At 41.4% G+C, this 12195-nt stretch overlaps 1 protein-coding gene across 1 annotated transcript in view; it reads left to right on the forward strand.

The window, feature by feature from the left end:
* The window catches only part of LOC148030401 (RNA pseudouridine synthase 6, chloroplastic-like), a 116408-nt gene that overhangs the window by 39247 nt on the left and 64966 nt on the right, over positions 1–12195 (forward strand). Inside the window, exon 3 of the mRNA XM_087686723.1 lies at positions 1225–1350. Within this exon, the coding sequence (XP_087542849.1) occupies positions 1225–1350 (126 nt within the window). The remainder of the gene's footprint in view (positions 1–1224; positions 1351–12195) is intronic.

Genomic DNA, 12195 nt, shown 5'->3' on the forward strand with positions numbered 1-12195 from the left:
ATCTATACAGGTATATAGGTGCATAGGATCAAGAGAGGGATGTCCTTGCTGTATCGATTGAAGTCTTGTAGGTTTTCAAATCTTGGAGTTGGGATTGGCTTCCAGGATCATGATGGGGTGTTACTTGATAGTGACCAGCAATGGCGTCAAGTTCAAGCTCACATAAGGGGACACTTTGGTGGTTTGGCTAAAGGCAGGGAATCCATGGTCACGTTTGATCAAAGGCATTTTCGATTGGATGGTCATGTATGCTATTGCGAGGCATTATTGACAGACATAGAAATCTACTAAACCTATTTACATTTTCTATGAAAGGAACGGTCTTTATTTTTAGGTTTTGGTATGACTGATATCGACATCATGTTCTCTTTAAGGCACCTTGGTGGTGGGTTGGCCACCCCTTGCTTGGGTATCCATGGTCTTTTTCTGATCCTCTTTGTTGTATAGACTATGATGTGTCATTATCATTGTAAAATTGTATTGTATCAAATCACCCATGATATGAGAGAGGGTGTTAACAATCTAGTTAGCTCATGAGTGATTATGGGCACAAGGTTCAGTGGGCTTGGCATTTCCGTGATCTTAGGTATTTTTTATCTCCTAGTTTTATGGTATTTTTAGGCATTTATTACTGGCTGACCTGATCATTTTCTTGGCATACTTTTGGCCTATTTATTCAAGCCCCCTCCTCCATAGTCTATCATTCATGATTTGCAGATTCCAGTGCAGGCCCTGTTGGAGAGAAGGAGCCGGTGCCAATGCCCACACAGTTGTGCAATGCCCACACAGTTAGTGACTTACTGTTATACACGATCGTCTCGTGTTTGGTATATGGATTCCATTTCTTGAGCGTATCTTTGAATTCTCCCTTTGTAGTTTTATTTTGTTTCTTTTTGTTTTCTCCTCTCTCGTGTTGTGTAGTCTATTATGGCAGTCTTCTACGCTTCCATTGCTGCACCTACTTCTGACATCCAAAACAGGGACCTTCTTATATATTGCCTTTGTGTGAGATCTTTTTCCAACTTTTTACCTTTTTAATTCACCATTATTACCTCCTTTGTAAACCTTGTGCCTTGTTTTTGTGCTATATCCATCTTTGTAGCCCCTAAAGAGTGTTCATATTGGTGATGGCCATGGAGTTCAGTAGCTAGCAGTTGTGATTGTAGTTTATAATGGTAAACTTTCATATTCTACAGTAAATTTGTATGTTTACTTTTTATGCAGGATGCCTACATATGACAGTCTTTTTCCATGTCAACAATATAAATCACCGCGTATAGAGCATTTGCTATGCTTAGAGGATGGGACTGTGGTAGATGTGGTATCTTCAGCTCTAGATCTGCCTAAAAAGTAAGTTCAAAAGTTGTGTTTTCTGGCTTGTTTTGCAAGGTCAGGAATTTCGCTTGTTCTCAACGTATGCCACGCTGTTTGGTGCTTGCACTTTCCAAGTCACACATATTTAGTTGATTTTGTGCAACTAATATTTATGAAATGTTGAAGGTGATGTTGAAAGTCCTCTTTTGCCAGGCCTTTTTCTAGATTATTAACATGCCCATGCGGTTTGGCAAATTGTAACAATCAAGATGGAAATCTTACTTCTGACATGATTGGTTAACAATGTGCTGCAGCTTCTGTAGAGAGGTGTTGCTGTTTGCTCTGCTTGTTGACTGATCTTGTCAAAGGGAGCTAGGGTGGTCAATATGTAGTTTGTCCTGATTTGCACCCTTCCTAGCTGTTTTGCAGTGCTGCAGGGGCTGAGTAGCTATTGAATCATGCTTTCAAGCTGAGGAGGCCATGGAGAATTATCGAAAAGGTAGCTACATGTGGTCAAGATATGCACTATCTCCTGATTTGGGCCTAGCTAGCTGTTTTACTGCACTCCAGTGGTGCAGTGGCTGAGTAGCAATGGAATTGCAGTGCCTTGGACAAGAATACAATAGGGATGCTGTACATGAAATAGAAGACCTTTACTGCCCTTCTTGTTGCATCTTCCTCCAAAACCAGCCAAGTCCTGCCTCACCTTAGCCTCCTTTCCTCACTCCAGAACCTTGATCTTCCAACATGCACAGATTTTTCGTTTCAAGTGCTTGTCTCACTAAATCTTGCCATGTTGCATATGTTAATATTTCAGGGTGGGACATGGTACATCTTACAGTCGAAAACGTAGATGAACTTCTTCAAACTTATTTTGATGAAGATCTCCAAGATTAAAGGAGTCTTGAGAAGATAGCGAGAGAAAACTTTTGGAAAATCACCTAGGTGAAAATCCAAATATTTTCTTCTAGTGTCGATAGTCTACAAAGCCCCAAACCTAGTCCAAGTGATGAAGTGTGGCAATGAAGCGAAAAGTAAGCAAAACATAAAAGATTCTTGCCAACAGTTTTTGCTGATTTCCTGAAGTTATCATGCTGCATAGTGTATAGTAACACGTGTATATGAAATATTAGATTAAAGGACTTGAAGCTTTCTATCACTATTTATTTGATGTTTTGGGCAATACTATAGTAGATGTGGCACTGTCTCGTTTGTATTCCAGCATTGCAAACAAGTGGGCTAGGGGATGGAGCATTTCACCATTTTTCTCCAACAGTGAACACTCCAATCATAAATCTCTAGAAAAAAGGCCTTTGCTTCAATGGAAAATTTTCCCCAAAGTTGACTAAGATTTGATTTCCTCCATGCCAAAGATTTATTTAGATGCCACAGTGCATTACCATGCTTGGCAATCCAAGGTGGAGATAATGTATTCCTATATACTTTCATAGAGGACATAACTTGTAAAGGAACAAGATGGCTTTTAGGGGAATTAAAGTTAGGTTTTCAATCCACAAGTTTGTATGTTTCAACCTTGGAAGGCATTGGCAAAATATGCTGTAGCATAAGGCTATTTTTTCTCCAAATGAGTCCATGATGCATGTTAAGTGTATGAGTGGATGAATCATATCATCATTATCTCTAATTCCCAATTTTAGGAGATTATAGGCTTCAACAAGCTCTTGAAAAACCAATGGTTTTTCATATATCAATCCAATGTATACTTTCATCAGGATAAGCTTGTGCTAGAAAAGGTTTTGCAAATGGCAAGTGCAGTGCATGTAACATTCGGGCATCTAAAAGTCTATCTATAGATACTAGATAGCAACAACAATAAGTAGCAACAATATAAAAGAAAGTGTAAATTGACATTCTTGTCTCACAAATTTACCCAATGTCCAAGGTATGGCCAAATCCTTGCCAATGATTCATTGTGTATTCGCACTTGAATATGGCTAGGAAATGATAGTGGCTGGCTTATGTCCAAAGCCCAATTTTAGCATAGTATGCAATACAAAGTCCCAATATATTTTATTGTATGGTTTTGCCAAATCAACTAGCATGATCAACACATCTTGATGCGTGTATTTCACATGTTCAATAACAATAAGGGTATTTGTAATATTTTCATTGATTTTCCCTTGAGGCATTAACCTATATTGCCTAGGATGTAGCCTTGCATACAAGTGTCATAAGATGTAATGAGGCATTGCTTGGGTTATTTTTCGCAGGAAATCTCGGTGGCAATGAGTTTCTTAGCTACTTGGGGAGCCTTAATGAATACAAATTTTGACTCTTCCCGTGAGCAAGGCAGCATGCATACCTTTGTTGCTAAAGGATTGTCTAAAAGACCTAGGTCTAATCAGTCATTATAGATTTTAACAAGTGTGGTAAATGTGGCATCTTAACACCGAAGGGAAAAAACTAAGTCATCCCCTATATGTTCAGCTAAGTTTGTGGCCAAGATATGTGTTTTCACACCACTTCGGAGTGAATCTTACAAGACTAGGTTTCCATTGCTGTTGTGATCGGTGATATTACCATGCTTAATTTATACGTTGTACAATATCTTTAAGATCATTTCAAAATGCCAAGTGGAATTTTGTCGTTAGACCATCCAATCCTGTGAAGAAAACTACTAGGGTTTGCACCGAGGACACACAGAGTGTACGACCACGACAGAAACACAAAGAGACAGACACAGACACAGAGGGCAAAACTCAAACCCTAAATGCAAAACTCAAAACTCAAACACAGAAACTCAAACACAAACAGAAGAAGGGACAGAGAGAACACAACTCTGAAGTGAATGAATGCTGTAAATGAATGTAAGAGTGTACAATGTGCTCAAGCACAGAGCAATGTCGGAGAGTGACGTCCACCGGAGATGGATCCCAAGTCTGTGACCACCAGTCAGAGTGTGAAGAGAGAGGAAACTGCAAAACACTGACACCAGGGGCTGCCAGAGGCAGAGGCGACAACTGCAGAGTAGGGAGATGACACCAAGCGGCTCCAGAAGGATGCAAACACAGGCTGTAGGATGTTGCTTGATGTTGGAGATGTTGGCGATGGCAGCTGAAGGCCAAACACAGCCTGGGAGTTGGCGTCTGAGAGTGGGCGATAGTTGGAAGAAGGTGCCAGGGCACTGCGAGGCTGGAGGGAGAGGTGGCAGCAATTGCGAGGGCTGGACAGCCACGTGGAGATAGGCTGATGGTTAAAATCTGCATTGGAGAGTGTGAAATCTGCACAGACGGAATGAGGTTGAATGGGGGCAGCTTGTCTATTCATAGGTGTGGAAGGGCGCCCCAAAAATTAGGGTTTCCACTAAACTCTCTCGAACCACTCCCCGTTTTAGGGTTTTACTCTAAAAGAGCATTTTTAGTGTGTTTTGGGGTTGTTTAAGAGACTAATCAATATTTTAGCTTAACAAATCCTAGAAGTTTTCCGTTTTTCCAAATGTTTCAACGCATCATGCAAGTTAGTGTAAGTGAAAGATTCTTTGAACTTGGTAGCCTCAATTGAATTAGAAATGGGGGGTGCGTCATCAAAGAATTGACTATGAACATCAAGAACATTAGGTGAAGGAAGTGGTTGTGGGAGAAAGCATAATGCCAATTGAAACTTTGTTTCTGTCCATGAACCATTATGTTGTTGTACTTTGAAGATAGATAGGTATCCATGCAAACTTTTAGAAAGGTCTTTGAAAGAGCATCCCTTATCAAGAAAAGGATTTTGCCATGCCCAAGTTCGCCATTTTTAAAGTTTGCTTGAGCATCCCTTATCAAGAAAAAGATTTTGTCTTGCTCGAACTGGCCATTTTTGAAGGTTGCATACAATGTGCCTAACACCAACTTCAAAGTATTTTGTTATTGCAGACCAAAGGACCTAACACGAGTGTCTAATACCATGTCAAAAGTGATGGGTGCAGCTATAGAAGCATGGGAATCTGTTGTAATAGACTGCATGAACACGAGTTAAAAGGAAACACTGCATAGAAAAGATAACACTACAAAAGAACTCAGAAAAGAGACACTCGAGGAATGGAATCCATAGACCTTGTCAAGAGACATTACAAAATAACGAGTCACTGGTTGTGTTGGCACTGGCACTGGCTTTCTCTCTCCAATAGGACCTGCAAGTAATGAGTATGCTGAATGAATGAGGAGCAAGCCATTAGTCCTATAAATATGACAAAATCATGAAGTGGTCAGCTCCCAAATTTGGGCCATAAAAATAAAGGCAGTCCGCATAACATATGTCAATTAGCCATAAAACAGGTCCAAATAATCTGGCGACTGCATCACATGTAAAGATAATGCCCAGCCCACTAGATCATGCACAAACAACACATAGGTGAAGTGACAACATTTGCCAACACCCTCTCTCAGATCATATGTGATTTGGTATGTTACAATATACAATGATAATGACTCTATAGTATATACAGCAATGATTATCTGAATGGACAATGAACACCAAGCAACGGGTGATCAAACCACTAGCAAGGTGCCTCAAAGAGAACCCGATGTCAATGTCAATCATATCATCTCCTGAAAACAAAAAGTTGTCATAGCAACTCTCTATGTCTGTCAAAAATGCCATTGTACTAGCATACATGACCATGGATTCCCCACTCTTTGCTAGGCCACCAAAGTATCCCCTCATGTAAGCTTTGACCAGGAATAAATCCCACTCTATAAAAAAATAGCCCATCACGAACCTAGATGTCAATCTTAGCTCTAGCATTTCAAATTGCTAAACTTTGGTTGATTTGTAAGGGAAGCTCCTCTCAGTGTCCTTTGCACCTCTATGGAACATATCAATGAGGCTCAACTACCTCACCTCTACCACTCCCTCTCGTTCCCTCTCTAGTAGTGGAGAGTCGTGTGGAATCATTGCATTACCGATAGTAGAAGGCAGCAAAGGAAGGGGTGGCATGGTATTCCCCATATTCCTAGGTTGCAGCTTCATGGTTTGGAGTTGAGCATAGAGCATCACAACTTACATGGTTAGTGGAGCCTCATTTAGTATTTGTAACTTCTCCTACACATTTGAAGTTGTCCTATTGAAGGTAATTGTTGTAAGGACCTCTTTAAAAATGCACCTCAAAAGAGCACATTAAGCACGGGTATAATCTAACTACCAAGTAATCACTCCTTGTAGCTGTTGCAGTCCCAACTTGAGGGAATAGGGTATGACATCTAGGGATGCATGAAACGAGATACCACAAGGCACTTCTATATAGACCAAGCTTTCCTGACAACACTCCAAGTAAGATAGTCAAGACCATAAAGCTTATGATTGGTTGAACAATAGCGAGGTTTCATGGGGAGGGATAGGAAGTGAAGATAAAGAAGAGAAGAGAGACAAAGGGAAGTATGGCCAAAACATAGTTCAAAAGTACCATGCAAGAGTTCTCACAAAGTCTAGAATAGAGCAAAGCACCAAATGACTACTATAGGTGAGAGGAAATCGCATCAAACTGGTGGAACACAGCCATGAAAGTTCAAACTAGTGAATTCAATCTGAAAATACTGTCACCCAGCTAACAGAGGGTGAAAAACCTGTAAACACAGATGGTGAACAACAAAACACAGATGAATGAAGCACTAAATGCAGTTGTACAGTCATGCATAGAGTAGAGATACACAAATGCAGGCCTCTGTCAAAAGCTCGGATGTGACGAGATTGAGAACAGACCGATTTTGCTTACAAAGTGGTCACCAAGCTGCAGCAGACAAGAGAATATTGACCAGCAAGAAAACAAGGTGAGAACAGACCTGCAACAGCAGGAAATAACATCACAAGAACACGAATGTTTGATACTATGTCAAAAGTGGGTGCAACGATGGAAGCATAAGTATGTGCTGTGTTAGACCGCACATTCACAAGAAGGAAAGAAAACACTGCATAGAAAAGGGAACATTGCAAAGAAAGTAGAGAAGAGATGCTCAGGAGTCAGGAAATGGAATCCATTAACCAAGACGAGATAGTACAAAATCAACAATGAGTCAATGGCTGTGTGGGCACTGGCATTGGATCCCTCTCTCCAATAGGACTTGCAACTAATGGAGCATGCTAAATGAATGAGGGATCCATTAGTCCTATAAATAGGACAAATTCATGAACTGGTTGGCCAACAAACTTGGGCCATATAAATAAAGTTGGCTTGCATCAAATATGCCGCTCGGCCATCAAACTAGGTCAAATAATCTATTGACCACATCACTAATAAAATATAGTGCCCAATCCACTGGGTCATGCACACTCACATATGCTAACAATATCTGCTAACATTCAATTCGGTGAGACATAATTTGGGCTGTTAAGTATCAGGTAGACGAGCCAAGATCGTAGATACAAGAGATGCATTGGGAATGATTTCATCAATATTAGCAAATTGCTCCATAATGTCCTTGACATGTGCAATGTAGGCACCCATAGAATAATCCTTTGTCATGTGCTCCATCTCAAGCTGCTTACGCAAATGCCAAATAGGCTACATGAGCCTCATTGCACCTCTGATACAATGAAGCAAGCTTATCCAAGCATCCTTGGGTGTTGTGCACAACTAGATATGTCGGATAACTTGCCTTTTGCATGAGAGGGCAATCAAAGTATGAGCTTGGGCATCACACCCATCCCATTTCGACTTATCTACTGTGGGATGTGTAGGAGGAGGTGGAGTTGAAGATTCGCTTGTGATTGTGGATGAGCTAGAAGAACCTGTGACATTCTGTGTAGCAGGGCTTATAGCATAGAGATTGGGAACCATTCCCGCACTTAGGAATGGATTAACGTGTTCCGGGAGGTCTGAGCTTAGGAAACGTTGGTGGAACGTTCCAGCCCGTTTTGCCCCGTTCCCTGTTTGGAACAGCCATTCCAGCGGCATGTTAAAAAAAGAAAGTGTAAATGCTAAAAACGCCTCGCCCGTTGCACCTATCCCGCCTGTCGTCTGCGTGCGCCATGTCCCAACTCTCGCCTATCGTCTGTCCTCGTCGCTCTTAGTATGTCCTGCTTGTTGTCCACAGTATGCCGTGTCCCCGCCTTCGTCTACCCTCGTTGCTCTTAGCATGTCCTGCTTGTCGTCCACGGTCTGCCCTTGTCACCCATGATCTCCCTGTCGGACTCTCTCTCTCTCTCTTATTGTTCGGAGTCCAGACTAAGTAATGAGGACTCTCTCTCTCTTGTGCGCACTTCAAATCGGTACTTGCCCCAAATTTAGGGGTGATTCAACAGGGATTTGCAATTTTGCCCCAATTTAAAATATCTATGATTCAGGTTGCAATCTCCCCCAAATTTGGGGCATTTTGGATTAGTTGTTGTGGTAGTTGCTCCAAAATTTGGGGCTTTCTCAACAAGCATTGGGGCCCAAATCTGGCTGCAATGTCCCCAAATTTGGGGCATTGGGATCCCAAGATCTGAAAGAACCCCCAAATTTGGGGCATTTTGAATTAGTCATTTGCCCCAAATTTGGCAGCTGAAAATGCCCCAAATTTTGGGGCATTGTCAGGAAGGGAATGCAGGCTAGAATGCCCCAAATTTGTGGCACTTTTAGCAAAAGGAATGCAAGCTGAAGTAGCACCAAAGTTCAGGCATTTTTAGCGAACATTTAACACATACATGTTGAAATTTTGACTGTAAATTTCTGCAATTTCATTGAACTTAATTGATTATTTGTCACTTTTATATAGATGGCAACATTGACATCTATGGGATCTTCATCATCCTCAACAGGTACTTTGTCAACAACTAGACGAAGTCGAAGCACTACTTGGTCATGGTGGGATGAGGTAGATGCAGAGGTGCCATTGAGAGGTGGAGGGGCTTGCCCTCGGAAATGCAAACTTTGCTCTTATGCTTGCACTAGTGGGGCTGATTAAGTGAGAGTCCTTCTTTAGAGGAGGGGAAAGAGGTGCGTTTTTGCACCAATGTATCAATTGAGAAAAGACAGGAGTTACTTGATTGCATAGCCACTTCTATGGAGAATTCACATGCCAAGAGGATGCCAAACATAGTAGTGGATTCAACCACATGGACTCCAAGGCTAGCAAGGCATGGTGCTTCATGCAGAAGACCACCAGGATTAGTGGCTACGCAGCCTTCTCGTGGGCCATCAGTGGCAGCAAGTCGTGGTGTTAGACAGAGTTCATTGCACACTTTATGGAAACCAAAGAAAAAAGAGGAAATAGATGTAACAGTGGCATACTTTTTCTACCATGACCATATTACATTCAAATCATCCAGTTCACGTTATTTTTTAAATAACAAAGATTGCAGAGTATTGACCCATATATAAGCCCCCTTCATATCAGAAACTATCAGGACTACATTGCTTCGGAAGGAGAAAGCAGGCATAGAGATTGCAATAGCAAATATTCTCAATCGATGGGCAAGAAATGGAGTGACATTGATAGCAGATGGATGGAGTGACATGCCATAGGTCTATACATGGTATTGTCGCATATTCTCGCGGGGATGTACACTTCATTGGTAGTCATTATGCTTCAGAGACGGGAAAAAGTGTAGATGTATTGGTATGTGAGTGGTGCGAGGCAATGTAGGCTGTTGGGGTAGAAAATGTAGTGCAGTTTGTGGCAAATGGTGAACCTACAAACAGGGTAGCGAGAAACATTTTAATGGCAATGTATCCACATATCACCTTTAGTCCATGCATGGCGCATTGCTTGAATAACTTGTTGAAGGATATTGGGGACTTGCCATGGATTGCATCTCTTGTTGTGAAAGGCAAAAAGATTGTCACATTTATATGTAATCATTAGTACTTGCATGTTGAGTTTCGCAAGAGACGTGACAAAGAACTTCTCAAATACTCGGATACACGATTTGCATATAACTTTCTTATGCTTGGTTGATTGCACTATTGCAAAGGTTCAAGTAGGGAGCTATTGCTAGTGATGAGTATGAAAATTGGACTAGGACTGCCATTGCTATTGCTATGTTATGTAATGCATATATCTTTGATAGAGATTCTTGGGATAAGGTGAATTACACCCACCAAATGGTTGATCCTATCATGCATATGTTGAGGCTTGCAGATGGCATGGATCCATGCATCGGAAAGATGAGTTCCAATCTTCGCTTGCTAGCTTGTACATCAGTTGCAAAGACTGATTCCAAAGACTGATTCTTTTATACGTTGGGAAAAAGACAATGACACGATTATGATGGTGATGGTGATGGCTATGGCCAAGATGCTGTTGAGCAGGATGACCATTCAGGCACAGTGGAGCCATCTTCCATGAATGAGAGCACTTAGCGGCTAGCCTTTTGGAACTTTAGAGATTGACTTGAAACTTGGAGCTCTTGTAACTTGGATCTTTAGGCTTAAAAGTTTAGTGTATATTTTGTGTCTTTGCAATGCACACTTGTTGGACTTAAGCAACATTGTTGATTACAATGTTGAATGCAACAATGGGTTGTTGATTACAATGTTTTGAACCTTTATTATTATTGAAACTTGATTATTATGTCTCTAATTTTGCGAATTATGGTTGATATCTCTAGATTCTAAGACTTAAAGTGTTGATTCTATGCGTGTGTGCGTGTGTGTGTGCTGTTCCCTCTGTTCCCGTTTCCTAACTTTGGGCGTTTCCCCCATTCTGGGGGTCTTGTTCTTGTTCCCGTTCCTTGTTCCAGGCAACTATGGCTTATAGGCCTAACTTCTAAACCACATATATCACCCTAAAGCTACTTGCCAATAAGTACATGCTTCATCATGTATGCCTACATGGGATAATTTATGCCATCTAATTTGTTTTGAGTCCCCAAACACATTGAGCAAGTCATTTTGCTTGGCCATTGCTTGTCGAAATTTTTGGTTTTTTTTTTTGGTAATCAGCTAGTGTTCAAAGCGAAAATGCAGTTACAACACAAAAATAAAGCAAAGGAACAACTAAAAACTCGCAATTTTTCAAAAAATTGATGGTGCTGATAAAGAATTTTCAAGTGAGAGGGCTCCAATGTTTGCAAATGTTGATGTAGAAGGTATAATTGGCCTCAATGTTGGTGAATTTGGAAAATTTCACAAAAGTCCTAAATTGGATTGGTGAAATTTGTTGAAATTGAATCTCAATGTGAAAAGCCCCAAATTTTGGTACAAGACTGAGCAAGTTCTGAGTAGTGAGTGCAAAATCTTCAAAATTTTGGTGAGATTCGGGTTGTTTAGGCAAAAGCCCCAAAATTGTGGAAGAAATTTGGGGGAAGATTTGGATCTGGTGCAAAATCCTCAAATTTTCATGCTTCACAGGGGCATTGCATATGGATAGGAGCAACAAAGGGCTTAACGTTGATTAAGGCTTGGAGACTTGACTTTTAAAAATAATTAATTTGTCGACTATCGAGCGTGCAAGGAGCTCTTGAGTTGTGGGTGTTGTGGCTGTCGTGCAATTAATGCATGAGCTGTTGGCGCAAACTGGGACTATTGGGCATCAAATTTGCAGACTGTGTCGGGGCGTTAAATGGTGCAGGGTGATGTGGTGAGCCGTCATGACCATTCGTGAATGAGACGACGTGACAGGTGATAGGTGTTGCGGCAGGTCAATGGGGTAGTGACGGCAAGCGTGGGAAGGACGGGGCTGATGGCACTAGTTGTCGGGCCTGCACAGTAGATAACGTAGCGTGCAGTTTGCAACCGTAATGGATAGGGCGTGGCTGTTTGGCAGATGTCAGTGGTTAGGAGGCAAGCAGTAGTTCACAAGTTGTCGATGAAGACATGCAGCATGCAGTGGATTGAAGGTTGAACGCAGATTGAGAGGAAAAAGAGGGGCCAAGCTCAAGGGTCAATGGTGGCTATGGTGGCATGCAAGCAAGGTGGTGACTAAGAAGAGGTATGACTTTGATACCACTACTAGGTTAGGA

Source organism: Lygodium microphyllum, chromosome 10, assembly GCF_053477565.2.
Source record: "Lygodium microphyllum isolate KBCC chromosome 10, Lygodium_microphyllum_v1.1.10, whole genome shotgun sequence".
Lineage (NCBI taxonomy): Eukaryota > Viridiplantae > Streptophyta > Polypodiopsida > Schizaeales > Lygodiaceae > Lygodium > Lygodium microphyllum.